The sequence below is a fragment of the Ornithorhynchus anatinus genome, chromosome 21 (genome assembly GCF_004115215.2).
Source record: "Ornithorhynchus anatinus isolate Pmale09 chromosome 21, mOrnAna1.pri.v4, whole genome shotgun sequence".
In the NCBI taxonomy this organism is placed as follows: domain Eukaryota; kingdom Metazoa; phylum Chordata; class Mammalia; order Monotremata; family Ornithorhynchidae; genus Ornithorhynchus; species Ornithorhynchus anatinus.
The window spans coordinates 15,045,127-15,065,353 of NC_041748.1; the positions used below are offsets into that span (position 1 = coordinate 15,045,127).

At 56.4% G+C, this 20,227-nt stretch overlaps 1 protein-coding gene across 1 annotated transcript in view; it reads right to left on the minus strand.

Annotated features, from left to right (window-relative positions):
* RAB40C (RAB40C, member RAS oncogene family) overlaps positions 1–12,500 on the minus strand; it is a 46,438-nt gene extending 33,938 nt beyond the window's left edge. The window contains exons 1-2 of the mRNA XM_029049414.2: positions 12,439–12,500; positions 10,090–10,544 (exon numbers count right to left, since the gene is read on the minus strand). Of these exons, the coding sequence (XP_028905247.1) occupies positions 10,090–10,243 (154 nt within the window). The 5' untranslated portion in view covers positions 10,244–10,544; positions 12,439–12,500. The remainder of the gene's footprint in view (positions 1–10,089; positions 10,545–12,438) is intronic.
* Positions 12,501–20,227: the final 7,727 nt, after the last annotated feature.

Consider the following 20,227-nt stretch of genomic DNA (forward strand, 5'->3'; position numbering starts at 1 on the left):
ACAGATGAGGTAACTGAGGCTGAGAAGTTAAGTGACTTACCCACAGTCACACAGCTGACAAGTGGCAGAGCCGGGATTTGAACCCATGACCTCCAACTCCCAAGCCCGGGTTCTTTCCACTGAGCCACGCTGATTCTCTGTACAATGTAAAATTGGGCAACAGATAGAGACAATCCCTGCCCAACGACGGGCTCACAGTCTAAAAGGGGGGTTTAGTCTCGATACGCTGATGTGTAGGTGTCCACCATCCGGAGGGGGAAGGGGCAGCAGGGACGACCGCCACGGGCAGGTATGGGATACTCCGTCTCTTCCCTCCCCCGGCCTCCAACAGACATGAAGTGGTCACTGCCTCCTCTCCCCTCCATGTGGACCGGGAAGGGGCGAGCAAAGACGGGGTTCGAGGGGCTTGGCTGTTAGCCAGGGGGGAGGCGCTCCACCGCAGCCCTGTAGTGAGGGTGGCCATCCTGCCTACTAACAGACTCGCCCCAGCGCTTGGGATACTGCTTGGCACACGGCCGAGGCTCAATCCACCGACTGATTCTCACTCTACTGCACTCTGCTGATAACGATGGTTTTTGTGACGCTCTCACTGTGCGCCAAGCGCTGAGGGTAGATCCGAGCTCGTCGGGCCGGATCGGACACAGTCCCTGCCTGACCTCGGAGGGAGGGTGAGCGGGAGGTTTAGTCTAGGAGCAGCAGGACAGATGAAGGGAGCAGCCGAAGGGAAAGAGGACAGGAGAAATCTTTTCAAGGCGCTGTTCTGATATCAATAATGGGGCGGCTCGCCTTGCCCCAAGTAATAACGCGGGTATCTGTTGCGTGCTTCCTCTGTGCCAAGTGCTGTTCTCGGGAAGCTACGGGAGCGGATGCGATCCCTGGCCCATGTGGCGTATGCAGTTTAAGGGGGAGAGAGAAGATACCGAATCCCCATTTTACAGATGAAGAAACCGAGACCCAGGGAAGTGAAAGGACTGGCCCCAAGTCCCGCGGCTGGCAAGTGGCAGAGCCAGGATTACATCCCGGGTTCTCTGACTCCCACGGGACACGCAAAAACAGCACCAGGCACTGTAAGCATCCAACACGACAGCAAAACAAGGGTCAGTCGGCCTAGTGGCGGCCGGGATGGTGGGTCCCGCTTAGGACTTTCTGTCACACAAGCCCTGCTCCCGGGGATAAAGGTCACCATCAGCATCAAGGACAGCCACACATATCGGAAAGGGGTCCGAGTCCAAAACATTCTCAGCAGACCCGGGAAAGCAACCATGGCGGTCTTTCCTGAGATCTTTCTGAGGAAGGGGGAAGATGTGGCGGGCGGCCGGGGTCTACTGGACCCTTGTGGGAGTAAACAGGGTCAGGGAGACGGCAGAAAGCATGTGGGGCATCCGATCTAGCGAGGTAAATGTCCAAGGGTTGTTCCGGCGAATGGATCGTGATGGCCAAAGTCCGGAGAGGGCAGCCAACACCACCGCCACCGCCCTAAAGGACGGAGGAACTTCGGAGAGATGTAATTCTCCCAGCTAAACACGCCCAGTGAAAGGCGGTTGGTGGAGGACCCGAGGGGAAGGGAAGGGAAAGGAAGGCAAGACAGGGCAAAGGAGACTTTCCGACCATATCTCTGGATGCTCTGAGCAGCAGGTTGGCAGTCAGCTCCTCTCCGACTGCCACCTTTGCCCCGTTAAAGAGCGAGGCTCTCTCCATCTTCGGGCTATCTGTGAAGCGCTCCATCCGTGCCCAGTTCCGGGGAAGGCGTAAGATGACCGGATGTGCCGAGGCCTCGTCGGAACCGAGTCTCCGGGCCTTTCCCGGGTCACGGAAACGGCCGGGCCCGGCCGGCCTCCCGTCCGCTCCGGGAAAGAGGAGCAGTCCGGGACGCTGGCTTGTTGGGTCAGGAGGGGATGGCCAGTCAACGTCGGCCGATGGAGGGGAATTGACTCCAGGGTGGCCAGGGGGCTTGGGGAGCCTGCAGTCAGGAGGCGATAACTGGGGCTAGGAGGTGTGGAGGAACAGGGCCAGCGGGTGATTATTAGGGACGGTTTTTACTTGACCATGTCAAGGTGCCGGAAAGGAAAGTTCTGGGCCTCTCTCCATCCGTCTGTCCGTTCATCCATCCACCATACGGGGGCACTCAGCCCCACCATAAGGCCTTATAAACACTCCCTACTTCCCCACCCTATTTGCCCTCCGTGTTACCTATGCACAGGGGTCTGTACCCCTTATTTATTTATATGAATGTCTGTGTGCCCCTCTAGACTGTGAGGTCGTTGTAGGCAGGAATGTGTCTGTTGTTTTACAGTGCTCTCCCAAGCATTTAGTACAGTGCTCCGCACATAGTAAGTGCTCAGTAAGTACGACGGAATGCATGAATGAATGAAGCACTTGGATAATCACCCCATCCCCAGCTCGCCCCAGGACTTATATCCCTATCGCTATACTCTCTGCAGCTTCCCTGACCTAGAATTTCTTTTCATGTTTGAGAAGCAGCATGGCCTAGTGGAGAGCGTACAGGCCAGGGAGTCAGAGGACTGGGGTTCTAGTCCCGGCTCTGCCGCTTGCCTTCTGCGTGATCTTGGGCGAGTCGCTTCCCTTCTCTGGGCCTCGGTTTCTTCATCTTTAAAATGGAGATTTGAAACCTGCTCTCCCTCTCCGTGAGCCCCATGTGGGACAAGGACTGCGTCTGACCTGACAAACCCGTATCTACCCCAACGCTTACTATTGCTTGGCACATGATAGGCTCTAAATAACAGTAATAATAATAATAAATAATTATGGTATTTGTTAAGGGCTTACTATGTGCCAAGCACTGTTCTAAGTGCTAAGGTAGATACAAGGTAATCAGGTTGTCCCAAGTGGGAACTAAGGCACAGAGAAGTGAAGTGCCGCTCTTACTTGCTCCTTCATTCATCCTCCCTCCGGTCCCCACAGCACACATGTATATATCTGTAATTTATTTATCTACCTATGTTAACGTCTGTCTCCCCCCTAGACCGTGAGCTCATTGTGGGCAGAAAAGTGTCTGTTGTTACACTGTTCTCTCCCAAGTGTTTAGTTCAGTGCTCTGTACAACACTCAATAAATACGACTGAATGAAGGAATGAAGTGACTCGTGTGCGGTCACTCAGGAGCCAAGTGGCAGAGCCGGGATGGAAATCCAGGCCCGAGCTCCACACGCGGAGTTCCGCTATGGCTACTGTTTCTCTTCATTTCAGCCCTGCCTTCCTGCTCGGGTTGGGATCTACTTGGGTCTTCGGACCGCGTGGTAAAGTGTGGGTGTTGCCCAGCGGCCGGTGCTGCCCTCCTGTCCTGGCCCGGCCGTTCCGCATGCAGAGCTCCCGACCCTGCCACAGCTCTACATCTGTGCCTGCCTCTTCTGGGGTGGTGGTACTTTAAAAATCATTCCTTCTCTGAAACTAGAAGCGGTGTGGCCTAATAGAACGAGCCGGGGCCTCAGAGTCAGAAGGATCTTGGTTCTAAACCCGGCCCTGTGTCTGCTGCGTGACCTGGGGCAAGTTGCTTCACTTCTCAGGGCCTCAGTGACCTCATCTGTCAAATGGGGATTGAGACTGTGAGCCCCATACGGGGACAGGGACTGTGTCTAAATCTATTTACTTGTATCCACCCCAGCGCTTACTGCGGTACCTGGCACCTAGTAAGTGCTTAACAAATACCATAATTATTAAAAAGGCCACTGTAGGGTTTGCATGGGGATGGTGAGACACACATTCTCATTCATATTTTCCCTCTCTCTCTTGCTCTCATATATATATATATATATGTATATATTCCGGTTCTACACTTGCCTTCTGGGTGACCTTGAGCAAGTCACTTCACTTCTCTGGGCCTCACTTAGCTCACCTGAAAAATAGAGATTAAGCCTGGGAGCCCCATGTGGGATAGGGACTGGGTCCAACCTGATTACCTGGTATCTAGCCCAGTGCTTAATACAGTGCCCGGCACACAGTGAGTGCTTAACAAGTACCATTAAAAAAAAAAAATTTAGACACGGCCCACATCACCCAATCAAGGGCATTTATTAAATCAATTGATTGAGACATCCCTGCTTCCCTGATAGTCAAAGTGGCTAGTCGAGACCTGGCCACTGGCCCGCTGTTTCTGATCGGCCGGGTGTCTCCACCTCGGAGAACCTGGATTTCTGGCCTGGGCTGGTCCCTCCCTCTCTGCCCCTCCCATACAGGTTGTGCTCCACCTGCGCCCCTGGCCCACCGTACCCTCACCCCGCTCTGGAGCCTGGACCCAATGCCATTGCCAGCTTGGAGGTAGGAGCCCGATGGGTCAGTTCTCAAGGGGTCGATCCAGCCCCGTGGGACACGAGACAACTGGGTTCCAGCCCTGGCTCTGCCCCTTGGAACTAGGCCCCCTGGTTGGAGGCTTCTGACCCAAGGATGTGCAGGCTGACCACGGGGGAGATGCCCAGCAGGAGCCCCGGAAAATCCTTGGCTGGCGTGGCGGGCAAGGGCCTCCGTGACCTGCGAGGCCGACAGCTGTTGGGTCGTGGCACCCTGGCACAGCGTCTGCACTAAGCTGCGGTCACCTTGGTGGGCGTTTTTCTGTGTGCTGCACCCCTGCCTGCATCTTCGCCAGCGGGCACCCGGGGGCCAGGGGAGGAGAGAGCACACCATGCAATCATTCATTCATTCAATAGTTATTACTGAGCGCTTACCATGTGCAGAGCACTGTGCTAACACCAGTGGGGCCGCGCACACCACCGGAGGGAAACAGAGTCTGAGGGTCCGCGTCCCTGGGCCAGACAGTCCGGGCGGAGCCGCGGCGGCCGCCCAGATGTCCCTCCTCCCAAGGGTCGGAGCCAGAGGGAACCGACAATCTGGGCCGATGCTCCGGGGGCTGCTTCGCCAGCAGAAACTGAGCCCGACCTGGAGGGGAAGCTTGAAACAGCCCCCTCCCCACCCAGGGGACTTGAGGTCATCCCCACCCCACTCCACTCCACACCCAATCAATCGTCTTTACTGAGCTCATACTGGGTGCTGAGCACTGGATAAGCAGTTAGCACAGTGCGGTACGATACAGTTGGCAGAAAGGTTCTCTGCCCAGGGGCCAAGTTAGCCCTCCGGACCCTGAGAGCCGACCAGGGGGGCTTGTCCGCCGAGGCCTCGGAAGTTCCGAACCCCAAGAAGAGCGGCCAAGAGAGAGAATGGACAGGACAGCTCCTCCGTGACGCCACCAGACCTCGGTCTGCCCAGTCCTCAAAACCCCTGGGAAAAAACCTCCTTCCTCCGGGAAGCTTTACCTGATTTAGGAGCCTAGCGTAGGGGATAGGGTCCGGGTCTGGGAGTCAGAAGCTCATGGGATCTGCCATTTACCTGCTGTGTGACCTTGGGCAAGTCACTTCTCTGTGTCTCATTTTCCTCATCTGTTAAAATGGGGATTAAGGCTGTGAGCTCCATGTGGGACCCAACCTGTACCCAACCTGCTTAATACCAAAATTATTATTAATACTAATTTCTGGCATCTCTCACGTCTTTTTATTTAATTTTGTTATAGTATTTTTAAGCACTTTTTTATGATATCTATTAAGTGCTTACTATGTGCCAGGCACTGTTCTAAGCGCTGGGGTACAAACAAGGTAATCAGGTCGGACAGCGTCTATGTCCCCCCCGGGCCCACGGTCTTAATCCCCATTTTTACAGATGAGATAACCGCGGCTCAGAGACGTTAAAGTGACCTGCCCAAGGCCACGCAGCAGACAAGTGCAGGGCTGGGATTAGACCCCAGCTCCTTCTGACTCACAGGCCCATGCTCTATCCACTGGGCCACACTGCTTCTCTTCATTTATATGCCTCCCGAGCCTTGTGCCTATATGTATTATCAGCCGAACAGTCCGTTACTTTCTCCAATTACTCTGGTTTGTCAAACAGCTATCACGTCCACCTCTCCGACTGGAGAGCTTAGCTCAGAGTACGGTGCTTGGCAGAGAGTAAGCACTTTTCTACCCAGACAAAGAAATAGTCACACAAAGAGTCATCACGATAAATCCGGGAAGGAATGGTAGCGGAGACTTGGGGGTTTCTGGGGTGGCTCGGAGGGCCTTGCTGCCTCTGTGACCCGTGTGTGTCTGTGTGGGGATCTGGTGGGCGGAGGGGGGAGAAGAGAGAGGACGAGGACTATGTTGAAAACCAAACTCATAAAAGATAAGGGTCATCAGATCATCCGTTGTCTAATGGCCAGCGATCCGACTGCCTAAAGTCATCAACGGCCCCTGCTTCGACCCACGTCCCTAACTAAGCTAACCCTGACGGCTAAATCCAGAGCGGGTCTGGGCCCAAGCCTAGGGGGTGGGGGTGGGATGTGGGTTCTACACCTGTGTGGGGGCTGCTGGGACTTCAGGGACAACAGGTCCCAGCATCCCTCCCCAGGGGCGATCAGGTGGCTCAAACATAGCCATCGCCCAAGCCACCACTTCAAGCCCCCTCGCCCCACCCCATCCAGCCCACAAGGGTAGGGTGTGTCGGACGGCCAAGGCCAAATGGCGTAGTGGATAGAGCATGAGTCAGGGAGTCAGAAGATGGTGGGTTCTAATCCTGGCTTCACCACTTGTCTGCTGTGTGATCTTGGACAAGTCGTTTCATTTCTCTGGGCCCAAGTTACCTCATTTGGAAAATGGGGATTGAGACTGTGAACCCCACGAGAGACAAGGACTGTGTCCAATCTGAGAAACTTGTATCTACCCCAGTGGTTAAAGCAGTGCTTGGCACATAGTAAGTGCTTATCAAATACCACAATTATTATTATTATAGCGGTGTGTGCCTACCGGGGGCTGAGCACTGTACTAAGCGCTGGGGTAGATGAGGGGGTCAGCTTGGGCCCGGCCCCACTCACCCATTTGGGGGGGGGGGTCTTTTGGACCTTGGTCCCCCTGGGACTTTTGAGATGGGGGAGCCGGTTGTTGGGTCAATTTTTGGGGGTGGGGGACACTAGCTCCCCAGGTCAGAGTGGAAGCTCCTTGTGGGCAAAGAACTGGTCTCCAGGGTCAGAAGGATGGGGTGACCCCAAGAAGACCCTCCATGAGCAGCACTCCCCCCCGATCGCCAGGAGGCCACGGGTTCCGGCCTTCCGGGCCTGGCCGGGCCCTCGGAAATCCTTCGGCAAAGACGGGCTCCCTGTTAGAGACACTGTCAGGGGAAGGGGAGAAGGGACCATCCTCCACCCCCCATCCCCCTCTCCCCGGGGGCAGTTGGACCATCTCCAAGGACCTTGAGGTTTGCACAAGATCCTTCACCATAGGAAGTGTGGCAATTTGTTACATGGCCAGGCAGAAGCCAACGGGGACGGCTTCTGGCCATCGCGCCTCCTCCGGGAGGTCTTCCCCAATCCATTCCACATCTCCCCAGATGGCCACTCTCCTGCTGCGGAGGGGGGCAAAGGCCTGCCGCTGGGCTCGGGATCACCGGGAACCCTTCTGGACATTTCGTGCCACCCCCACCCATACTCAAACACAACATCCCATACCCGCTTTTCCTTCTTCCTCGTCTCTGCAAATTCCCTCCAAGCCTTTCCGCGGCCCTAGACTGCAAGCTCCTCGAGGACGGGGATCATGACTCCCACGTCTAATGCGCTGTTCCAAGCGCCTGGCACAACACCCTGCAAGACGGTAAAGCTCCTGGCGGGCAACAATCAGGGCTAATGACTCTACTGTCCTCCTCAAGTACTTGGTTCCAGTGCTTGGCACAGAGTAGGTGCTAAATGAATAACTTCAAAGGGTCAACTAACGCATTTCACCTGGTTTGGTCACCTCCACCACAGCCCCCGGGGCAGGCTTAACCCGCTCCTGGCCTTGACAGCTCAAACTCCCCAGGACAACAAAAAGGCAAAAGCTGAGAAAGTTATAGAGAGGTATCCCTCACCCGCCAACCCCTGCCTTCCGAGGGGTTTCCTCCGGGTCAGGCGGCTGCCCGGAGGGGAGGCTTGCTGCTGTCACCCCTAAAAAAAAAAAAGGTGATATTTGTTCAGCACTTACTATGTGCCAAGCACTGGGATAGAGACAAGGAAATGGGGAGTACAACTGTGAGCCCCAGGTGCAACAATGACTATCTCATGTCTCAGCTCATGTCTTACCCCAGTGCTTAGAACAGTGTCTAGCACATAGTAAGCGCTTAACCAATACCATTAAAAAAGAAAAGAAAAGAAAATCAGGTCCCACAGGGGGCTCACAGTTTAAAGTAGGAAGGGCAGGTTTTGAATCCTCTTTTAGCAGATGAGGTAACCGAGGCCCAGAGAAGTGACGTGACTTGCCCAAGGTCACATTGCACACAAGTGGCAGATCTGGGATTAGAACCCGGGTCCACTGAGTCCTGGGTCCAGGTTTATGGAATCCGTTTCGGGAAGCGGGAAGCTCTGCCCCTCCCTGTCCCAATCCGGCCGGCCCGACAAGGTTGGACGTGCCGGGAAAGCCAGAGCCTCTACTTCTCTGCTCCCGGCAGGGGTGGCAATGGTGTCTATTGAGCACTCTGCTAGGTACACAGTGCTTAGGACAGCGCTCTGCACACAGAGCGCGCTCAAAAGATACTATTGAGTGACTGGCTGACTGATACACCGACAACTCGAGGAAGCACGTACACAGCGGCCCCGACCTATGATGAGTTCCCACTCAGACGGGTGGATGAGGGATGTTTTGGGGGGCGACTCTGCAAGGAGTAAACGCCAAAAGGGCCCGGGCCAGAGGAAGAGGGACACGAGAAGCTAAATGAGCAGAGACCCAAAAAGTGGGTCTGGAAAGAGTCTGATGAGGCCCGAGTGCCGGGCCTAGAGCCCCCAGAAAAAAATGCCCGGGCAGGGGGAGCCAAAACTCGGCTTCTACACCAAGTGCTTTTTGTCTAATTAGAGAGACTCACGGGATGACTTACCCAGCCCAAGTCTGATACCGGTTATGCTGGGTTCCCTTGGATTAATTACAAGGATGAAAATTCCTTAATGGAAAGGGAAGCTACTGAGTCACCCCGGACCTGGGCTGGCCGCCCGTTCAAAGCGAAGCCAATGGGGGAGCCATTTTCTTTCGGGAAGCGGGTCCCCTGGGATGCCTAAAAGCTCCCCATTCTCACACACGCTCATGGCCGGTGCTACCATCTGGACGGAGTCGGTTCCAGGTGACAACCAGATCGACGCTCCCTCCCCACGCCCCGTCGCAGCCTGCCAAGACCACGGCCGGGATGGACCACCACCCGGGGACAGAGGCGCTGGCCGGCAGGATCGGACGCCCACGGGGACCCGGCGGCCCGGTCGTTATCAGTTCCTCCCTACTCGCACCTTCCCGGCCCGCTTTCTTCTCCTTCCTCTCAGAGCCAGGTAGCCCAGAGGTAACCAGACCCACGTGGACCCCCTGGGCTGGACCGGGCCCGAGGTCCTGCCCTGGCGGCTTCCCCAAACCGTGAAATGGTGAGGCCTAACAAGACCCTGGCAAGCACCCCGAACCCACCCAATCACTCAGAGGCCCCAGCTGGGCCACAGGGCGAGAGGCCGAACGCCACCCAGCAGACCATCCTCTAAGCGCCGACCGGCTTCTGGGTCCGATATTGTTCCTCAGGTTCCGCAAGGCTCCGCTTTTTACTCCCATCAGGAGACAGGGAAGAAAAGGCTCTACCGATTCCCTATTCGCAGTTAGAGCCGGAAACATTGGGTTGGCCGGTCGGCCGGCCGGGCCCAGTCCCCGTTATCGAGCCCGATTTGGGCCGGGCAACTCACGCTCCCCGTCCCCAAAGGCCCCCGGCCCAGCAGCTCGAGGCAGGCACTGCCCTCGCGGGGGTCCGAGGGATGCGCCGTGGGGGGCTCCACACAAAACGGGGGCCACGTTCCCATCCGGTTCCGGGACCGCCCGCTCCCGACCAGAGGCACGGCCTTCCTGAGCACCGCTGGACTGGCGGCCAGGGCCGAAGGCCACTCCCCACTCCCTGCCTCTGCAGATTCCAGGACAAACCACCGACGCGGAGAGGGTTTAAGAAAAAAAGCGCCCCACAAAAGCCCATGGGCCGAAAACCTCGGCCGAGATGGGCACCGTTCAAACGAGTGGAATTCCCGGGGAAGGGGTCCCGCGGCCCGAGGACGCTGAATGGGGGTCCTTACCGTTGCTGTAGGCGTAAGGGGACTCGGACGCGCCGTCCTGAAGGCTCTCCAGGATCTCTCCCTTGCCCACGTCACTGTCTCCCACCAGCAGGAACTTGAGCAGGTAGTCGTAGCTCTTCACGGGGCTGCCCTGGGTCCCCATCCTCCCTCTCATCAGCGAAGCGGCAGGAGCCGCATGCTAGGCCCGCACGAGGGCCGGTTGCCGTCGGAGGAGGAGGAGGAGGAGGAGGAGGACGGCCCGTTGGCCTTCAACAGGGGAGGACCGGGAGAAGGCGCCGGCAGACGGCGGCTGGAGGGTGGCTGAAGGGATTCAGACTCTCTCCGAAGGAACCCTGGACCCCGGCCGCCCTCTGGCATCGATCGAGCAGCGGCGAGATGACGAGGATGACGACGATGGTGGCAGCGGCGAGGGCGCCGAGGCGACGAGGATGCCAACGGCCCCGCCCGGCGAGAGCCTGATGGACGGAAGAGGCCGGTTGAGAGACCCGACCCGGAGCGGGGCGCTTACCTCTGGGCCATCGGCGGGGCCGAAGAGGAGCAGAATGCATTTGGGGGAATTTGCATGAGATGCAGTCTCTCTTTATGACCCTTCCCGAGGCTCGGCAGATGGGGGTGTGGAGCCCGTTGTTGGGTAGGGATCGTCTCTGTTGCCAAATTGTACTTTCCAAGCGCTTAGGACAGTGCTCTGCACACAGTAAGCGCTCAATAAATACGACTGAATGAATGATGACACTTGGGAAGGAAGGGAGGAGAACAAACGCCGTGTTTGGAGTGGAGGCTTTTACTTCCACATCCTCCACCTGTCTCTGAGGGGACGGACCCCTTCCCTCCCCGGGGACCACCCCCCGCCAAAAACACACACGCAGCCCCTGCCTGGCCCCTCTCAGGATGAGGGGAGCGGGTACGGGCAGGACCTGGTTCCCCCACGCTAAACCAACCGTTCTGGAGGAAAGCCCCAGACAGGCTGCAGCTAATTCCTTCAACTCCTCCAAACTAGGCTCACACTTCTCTGAGATTTTTATTTTTATTTGGGGAGGGGGGCCAGGGGAAAATCAAGGGAGAAGAACCAAGACCTGCCAAGATGTGAGGGGCTGGATCAATAGCAGCTCATTTACATTCATACCCATCTCCTAGCAGCTGGGCTCTCCTCAGCCTCTCATTGTTCCTGTCCGGCCCATCCCTTCTCTCTCCCCCTGCCGCAACACCCCCACGCCCCTCAGCCCCCCGATAACGTGGGATGGGGATGGGGATCGGGGCGGGGGGGGGGGGTCTCTCGGTGGGGGGCTCTGGGGAAGCCAGGAGGGCAAGGCCACGGGAGGGGATAGGGGCTTGGTGGGGGGAGAGGGCAGCTGGTCACCTCGGGGCTGCAGCTGGGGGGCCTGCAGCTGGCCATGGGGGAGAAAGGGGGAGGTGTGCGGGGGGGGAGGGAAAAAGGCAGGGGGGTTGGGGGCGCAGGCTCCTGGAGGGGCTCGAAGCTGAGGGTCGAGAAAGAGGGGTGGGGATTTTCCCGCGCAGGGGCAGTGCAGGAAGGTAATGGGGGACGAGTCACCTGAAGAGGATGACTCCTGGGGGAGAGGGGAGGGAGGGGGTGGATGCCCCTGGGAGGGGGGGTGCTGGGGGGGGGGGGAAGGGGGGAATGATGTGTCCAAGCAGGGGGGAGAGGGCAGAAGAGGATGGGCTCTTATAGAGGGGTGAGAAGGGGCTTTGGGGGGGGTGTCAGGAGAGGATGGGCCCTTATAGAGGGGTGGGAGAGGGGTGGGAGGGGGAGGGGCGGGTAGGAGAGGATGGGCCCTTACAGAGGAATGGGAGGGGGAGTGTGTGGGGGGGTGTCTCCTGGGGGGGGCAGGAGAGGATGGGCCCTTACAGAGGGGTAGAAGGGGGGTGGGGGGGTGTCTCCTGGAGGGGGGAATAGGAGAGGATGGGCCCTTGTAGAGGGGTGAGAAGGGGGGGTGGGGGCGTGTCTCCTGGAGGGGGGATAGGAGAGGATGGGCCTTTATTGAGGGGTGGGAGGGGGTGCGGGGGGCAGGAGAGGATGAGCCCTTATAGAGAGCTGAGAAGGGGGGGTGGGGAGGGGTGTCTCCTGGCGGGGGGGACAGAAGAGCATGGACCCCCGCGTGGGAGGGATAAGGGAGGGGGTGCTGGGGGGGGGAGGGTCAGGGGTGGATGAACCCCCCCGGGGGAGGGGCTGATGTCTCCGGGAAGGGGGAGGGAAGCACGAAACTCCCCCCGGGGAGGTGGGGGGGGGAGGGAGGGGGCAGGAGATGGAGGATGGAGCACCCCCCGCAGTGGGAGGGGGCAGGGCGGGGGAGGGGGGAGAGCAGGGGGAGGGGGGGCTCCCCCGGGACTCACCTGCGTCTCCTCCGCCGACAAGGGAAGCAGAGAAGGCCGTCGCCCGCCCGCCCGCCCCTCCCTCCCTCCCTCCTTCCCTCCTTCCCCTCCGCGGGGACACCGGAGACACCCGACCCACCGGAGGCAGCGAGTCAACGAGCCAGCGAGCGGCCCCGACCCCCGACCCCCGCCCGCCCCGCGCGCACGCGCGCCCCCGCCCGGCCCCTCCCGCCCCCGCCCGGCCCCGCCATTGGCCGCCCGCGGCGCGTCAATCACCGGCCGCGGCCCGGGCCCGCCTCCTCCCATTCGCCGCGGGACGGGCCAATCCGCTCCCCGCCCTCCCCCGGAAAGGACCAATCGGGAGCCGGAGCCTCCGACCCCCCTCCCCGGAGCCCCGCCCCCGCGGCGGGACTACAAATCCCGGCCTGCCCCGGGCTCCCCGCGGCCCGCCCGGCGCCCGCCCGGCGCCCGCGCGGCCCCCTGGGAAATGGAGTCCCGGCCCGGGGACCCGCAGGCCCGACCCGCCGCCCGACGGGCCCGGACCGGCTCCTGGCTCGCCAGAGCGGGCCGGGCCACGGCTTCCTCCCGGGCATCCGCATTGGAAGCGGAAGTAAATGCTGCTCCCATCATAAAGAATAATAATAAACAATACTCGTGCAGCGCTTACTGGGGGCCGGGTCCTGTACTAAGCGCTGGGGTGGATCGATTAGCCGAAGTTTACCACGTGGCTCAGTGGAAAGAGAGCGCGGTCTTTGGAGGCAGAGGTCATGGGTTCGAATCCTGCCTCTGCCCCTTGTCAGCTGGGTGACTTAGGGCAAGTCACTTCGCTTCTCGGGGGCCTCAGTTCCCTCATCTGTAAAATGGGGATGGAGACTGTGAGCCTCACGTGGGACCACCTGATTCCCTCTGTCTACCCCAGCGCTTAGAACAGGGCTCGGCACATAGTAAGCGCTTAACAAATACCAACATTATTATTATTATCGATTAGACTGCGAGCCCGTCGTTGGGCAGGGATGGTCTCTGTGGCCCGACTGTCCATTCCAAGCGCTCAGGACAGTGCCCTGCATACAGTAACGGTGGTGTTTTTTGAGCCGAGCCCTGTTCTAAGCGCTGGGGGAGATACAGGGTCATGAGGTCGTCCCACGTGAGGCTCCCAGTCTTCATCCCCATTTGACAGATGAGGTCACTGAGGCACAGAGAAGTCAAGTGACTGGCCCACGGTCACAGAGCAGACAAGTGGCAGAGCCGGGAGTCGAACCCATGACCTCTCATAATGTTGGTATTTGTTAAGCGCTTACTACGTGCAGAGCGCTGTTCTAAGCGCTGGAGTAGATACAGGGTCAACAGGTTGTCCCACGTGAGGCTCACAGTTAATCCCCGTTTTACAGGTGAGGTAACTGAGGCCCAGAGAAGTGAAGTGACTTGCCCACAGTCACACAGCTGCCAAGTGGCAGAGCCAGGATTCGAACTCATGACCTCTGACTCCCAAGCCCGTGCTCTTTCCACTGAGCCACACTGCTTCTCTACAGATGAGGGAACTGAGGCACGGAGAAGTGAAGTGACTTGCCCACAGTCACACAGCTGACAAATGGCAGAGTCGGGATTTGAACCCATGATCTCTGACTCCCAAGCCCGGGCTCTTTCCACTGAGTCACGCTGCTTCTCCAAGTGAAGTGACTTGCCCACAGTCACACGGCTGACAAGTGGCAGAGCGGCAGAGCAGGGATTCGAACCCATGACCTCTGACTCCCAAGCCCAGGCTCTTTCCACTGAGTCACGCTGCTTTCCACATAGTAAGGACTCAATAAATTCGATTGAATGAATCCAAGCCTGGGAGTCAGAGGGTCATCGGTTCTAATCTCTGCTCTGCCACTTGTCTTCTGGGTGACCTTGGGCAAGTCTTGGGCTGCTTGGAGTAGCAGCGTGGCTCAGTGGAAAGAGCACGGGCTTTGGAGTCAGGGCTCATGAGTTCGAATCCCAGCTCTGCCACTTGTTGGCTGTGTGACTGTGGGCAAGTCACTTAACTTCTCTGTGCCTCAGTTCCCTCATCTGTAAAATGGGGATTAAGACTGTGAGCCCTATGTGGGACAACCTGATTCCCCTATGTCTACCCCAGCGCTTAGAACAGTGCTCGGCACATAGTAAGTGCTTAACAAATACCAACATTATTATTATTAAGTCACTTCATTCCTCTGGGCCTCAGTTCCCTCATCTGGAAAATGGGGATCGAGACTGTGAGCCCCTCGGGGGACAGGGATTGGGTCCAACCCAATTTTCCTGTATTTATTCAATGCCACTTGTCAGCTGTGTGACTGTGGGCAAGTCACAACTTCTCTGTGCCTCAGTTACCTCATCTGTCAAATGGGGATTAAAACTGTGAGCCTCACATGGGACAACCTGATCACCTTATATCCCCCAGCGCTTAGAACAGTGCTTTGCACATAGTAAGCACTTAAATACCACCATTTATTTTATTTTATTGAGCGCTTACTAGGTGCAGAGCACTGGACTAAGATCTTGGAATGTACCATTCGGCAACAGATAGAGACCATCCCTGCCCGACGACGGGCTCAAGGTCTAAACAGGGGAGACAGCAGAGCAAAACAGAACAAAACAAAAACAAGACGACACCATCAAGATAAATAGAATCAAGGCGATGTACACCTCATTAACAAAATAAATAGGGTAATCAATGATATATGCAAATTAGCACAGTGCTGAGGGGAGGGGAAGGGGGAAGAGCAGTTGGGGGGAGGGGAAGGGAGGGGGAGGAGAGGGAGGGGGAGGCTCAGTCTGGGAAGGCCTCTTGGAGGAGGTGAGCTCCCCTGCACTCAGTACAGAAGCAGCGTGGCTCAGTGGAAAGAGCACGGGTTTTGGAGTCAGGGCTCATGAGTTCGAATGCCAGCTCTGCCACTTGTCGGCTGTGTGACTGTGGGCAAGTCACTTAACTTCTCTGTGCCTCAGTTCCCTCATCTGGAAAATGGGGATTAAGACTGTGAGCCCCACGTGGGACAACCTGATTCCCCTATGTCTACCCCAGCGCTTAGAACAGTGCTCGGCACATAGTAAGCGCTTAACAAATACCAACATTATTATTATTACAATGCCTGGCACATTGTAAGCACTTAACAAATACCATAATAATAATAATAATGATAAATCCATGGTCTTCTGACTCCCAGGCTCAGGCTGTATCCATTAATATCAACTAGGTAAATGCCCAGGGGATAGAATTTCCATAAGCCAAAAGTAAGGGGGGGTCGCAGGTTGTGGGAAAGAGCTGGAGTTTGGTGGGGGGGCCTGCAGGACCTGTCAGTCAATGGCATTTTTTTGTGCACTGGTTGTAATAATTGTGGTACTCTGTGCCAGGCACTGTACTAAGCGCTGGGTCTGATTCACGCAAATCGGGTTGGACACAGTCCCTGTCTCACAAGGGGCTCACAAGAGCCCGGGCTGTGTGACCTTTGTGCAAGTCACTTCACTTCTCTGTGTAAAATGGGGATTAAGACTGTAAACCTTATATGAGCAGGGACTGTGTCCAACCTGACTATGTTATATCTACCCCAGCACTTAGAACAATGTCTGCCACATAGTAAGCGCTTAGCAAATACCATTATTATTATATTTTAAGAATCATTATGCTATTTGTTAAACATTTACTATGTGCCGAGCCCTGGGGAGGATACAAAATAATCTGGTCTCTCGGTCTAAGTAGGAGGGAGAACAGGTATTGCAGATGAGGCACAGAAGAAGTGAAATGACTTGCCCAAGGTCACACAGTGGACAGGTGGCGGATTAGATGAGAGCCCAGGTTCTCAGGCCCGGGCTCTTTCCACTGGGCAACACTGCTTCCCTGCACAAAGTCTCCCCGTTCTATCCATTCCTGACGGCCACCCTCCTGATCCAAGCTCTGGTCTGGCTCTGTCTATGCTCTTGCACTAGCATCCTCACGGGTCTCCCAGCCTCCAGCTTCTCCCCCGCCCCTCCAATCTTCACTCTACACTCCATGCTGCCCGGATCATCCTCGCGAAGCATTGCCCACCCCCCACCCACCCCCTCCCTTCAAGAGCGGCATGGCCTAGTGGACAGAGCGTAGGACCTAGATTCTCATCCCAGCTCCGCCACTTACCTGTTGGGTGACTGTGGGCGAGTCACTTCACTTCTCTGGGTCTCAGTTCCCTCATCTGCACAATGGGGATTCAATCCCTGTTCTCCCTTCCTACTTAGATTGTGAGCCGTGATGATTTCATTTCTGTCCAGGCGCTTAGTACGGTGCTTGGCAGATAGTAAGTGCTTAACAAATATCAGTATTACTACTGCCATTATTATTATCATTATTATTTCAAAACTTCCATTGGCTCCGCGTGTCTCTTTGCATCAGTGAAACCTCTTCAAAATCAGCTTCAAGGCTTTCTGCCATCTGATTCCACTGGGTCTCCCAGCCTGTACCAGAGACCGCGCTCAACAACCACTTTTCCCGAATATCAAGGAAGCCAGCTCCAAGGCAAAACTAGACTGCAAACCCCTCAAAGGCAGTGATCCTGTGGTCTAATGCTACTGAGCTCTCCCAAGCACAAGCTCCGTACAAAGTAGGCATTCAGTAGATACTAGTCATTGAAGTTAGGCTGCGGGGGGAAACCGGGCCACGGGGAGGACTCACTCTACCCCACAGAGCCTCGGCTGGGAAGCCGTCAATCAGAATGAGCCAGGGAGGGCCCCGGTGGGGACCCCACCCCACCCTCTCCAATTCCGGGGTTGGGGCTGGAGGAGCCGAGTCCACGGACGTCTCTGGAAGATAGATGAGGTCGTGAAAGTGAATAATTTAGAGAGCCGAGTGGGAAGTGACCCCGTATCTCATCAAATACTCATGAGCCTTTCCCGCAGTGGCCGGGCCGGGCCGGGCCCAGCACTCTTCGAGCACTGCGGCAGATGGGGCTGGCAAGGGGCGTGGGGCATTGGGCGGGGAGGAGGGAGAGTCGAGAGTCTTCCCCGTGCCCCACAAGGGCTCTGGAAATGCTCGGGGCTGTGAATTGGGTGGTCGAAGGGGCGAGCTGTCCCTGAGCTGATTTTCGCCGGATTCTGAAGGGCTGAGGATGAGGGTTTTGAAGGGGGAAGATGATGGACTGAGGCGATGAAGTGGAGGGCGTTCCAGGTCAGAGCCGGGATGCAGGCAAGGGGCCGGCGAGATGGAGGGACGGTGAGTAGGTTGGCGTTAGGAGAGCAAAGTTTGCAGGTTGGGTCGTGGATCAGAGAGGTAAGGTAGAGAAGCGGCATGGCTTAGCGGATAGCGCACGGGCCTGGGAATCAGCAGGCCGTGGGTTCTAATCCCGGCCCTGCCACTTATCTGCCGTCTGATCTTGGGCAAATCACTTCACTTCTCTGGGTCTCAGTGACCTCATCTGAAAAATGGAGTTGGAGACTGTGAGCCCCATGTGGGGCAGGGACTGCGTCCGACCCGATTTGCCTGCTTCCACCCCAGTGCTTAGTACAGTGCCTGGCACACAGGAAGTGCTTAACAAACAACATCATCATTATTATTAGATGGTAGGGAGCTGATGGAGTGTTTTAAAACCAATAGTAAATTAGTTTCTGTTTGATGTGGAGGTGGTTTAATCAACCAATCAATCGTATCGATTGAGCCTTTACTATGAGAAGAGCATTATACTAAGCGCTTGGGAGAGTACCAAACAACAAAATTAGCAGACACCTTCCTTGCCCATAAGGGGATCTTTCATTCATTCGTTCAATCGTATTCATTGAGCACTTACTTTGTGCCGGGCACTGTACTAAGCGCTTGGGAAAGTGCAGTATGACAGTAAAGAGGCGCGTTCCCTGACCATGACGAGTTTACTGTCTAGCGGTTCTTAAGGAGTGGAGAGACGTGGATCGAGAGTTTTTTCAGAAAAACGTTCGACGCAGCAGGGTGAAATTAGCCCTGGAGAGGTGAGAGACAGGAAGTGGGGAGGTCAGCGAGGAGGCTGATGCAATAGTCAAGGCAGGATATGATCAGCGTAGTAGCAGTCTGGACCTATGAAAGGGCGGATTCTAGAGATGTGAAGGTAGAACCTGACAGGATTTGGTGACGGGCTGAATATGAGAGAAATGAGTGAAGGCTAACGCCAAGGTTATGGGAGGATGGTGGTACTGTCTACAGTGATAGGAAAGTCAGTGGGTGGGCAGGGTTTGGATGGGAAAATGAGGAAGTTCTGTTTTGGACTTACTGAATTTGGGATATCCACCGGATAGCCGAGAAGAGAGGAAAGGAGGCAGGAGGAAAGGCGAGAGGAGAGGTGTGGGAATCATCCACCTAGACATGGCCGTCGAAGCCGTGGGAGCGGATGAGTTCTCCGAGGGAGCGTTTGGAGAGGGAGAAGAGAAGCAGAGTCACCCAGCGGATGAGAGGCAGAGCCGGGACGAGAAGCCCGGGCTTCTGAATTCCCGCCGACGCTCCTCCGCTAAAGCCGTCGGCGGCTTGTGGCCAGCGACCAGGTCGACCAACTCTAATGTCCTCTCTCAACTGCTTCCTACAGTGCTCTGCGGACAGTATCTGCTCACTAAATGCCACCGATTGCTCCATTATTCTTTCCGATCGACCACACCACCCACCCCCAAGGCAGCTCCTTTGCCTTTCGAAACCTTACCGCAGTCCGATGACTGAGCCAGAGGAATATCTCTGGCTGGACCCGATTTGGGGGCGGGGTGGGGGAGAAGCTGGCTATTGCCCTCCCCCGCTATTCCCAGAAGCCCCTCGCTGGCCCATAGGAGGGTGGGGGACCAGCTACCCCTCCCAGATTAAACTCACAATAGTAATAACAATGATGGCATTTGATAAGCGCTTACTCTGTGCCAGATGCTGTACTAAGTGCTGAGGAGGTTACAAGCAAATCAAGTTGAACACAGTCCCTGTCCCCCATGGGACTCACAGTCTTAATCCCCATTTTCCAGATGAGGTAACAGGCACAGAGAAGTGAAGTGACTTGCCCAAGGTCACACAGGAGACAAATGGCAGAGCCGGGATTAGAACCCATGACCTTCTGACTCCCAGGCCCGGGCTGCGCTATGATTGCCCCTAAAAGTCTCCTGCCAATCAGACCAGTAGTTGGCAGTAGATTGTAAACTGTCTAGACCGTAAACTTGTCGTGGGTAGGGAATTCTGTAGAACTGTAATCTCCCAAGCGCTTAGTCTGGTGTTCTGTACGTAGTGAGTGCTCAATAAATGTCAGTGATTGATAGCTGCTGGGGCAGTGTGAGGGACCACAGATCTTGTTTCCCTTAATAAAAATTGTGGTATCTGTTAAGTGCTTACTACGTGCCAGGCACTGCACTACGTGCTGGGGTGGTTACAAGCAAATAGGGTTGGACACAGTTCCTGTCCCATGTGGGGCTCACAGTCTCAATCTTCACTTTACAGGTGAGATATCTGAGGCCCAGAGAAGTGAAGTGACTTACCCAAGGTTTTGCACCAGGCAAGTGGCGGAGCCAGGATTAGAACCCGGGCCCTTGCTCTTTCTGCTAGGCCATGCTTCTTTCCCCTCTTCCCGCTTTGTCTCTAGTTTATGAACACCTCGGGCATCAGGGACCATGTCTTATTCTCAGCAGTGCATCTCTTTTCCGGCATTGAGTACAGTGCCCGGGACCTAGTAGACGCTCGGTAAATACAGTTATTATTACTACCACCAGCAGTAGCCTCCCTCCCCATCCACTGTGGGCAGGACAGAAAAGCACACCCAACACCGCCCGGATACGATTTAAAAAACGCTTTATTCTCCCGAGGAAGAGACATCCCTCCGCCCGGCGAGCGGCCTAATTT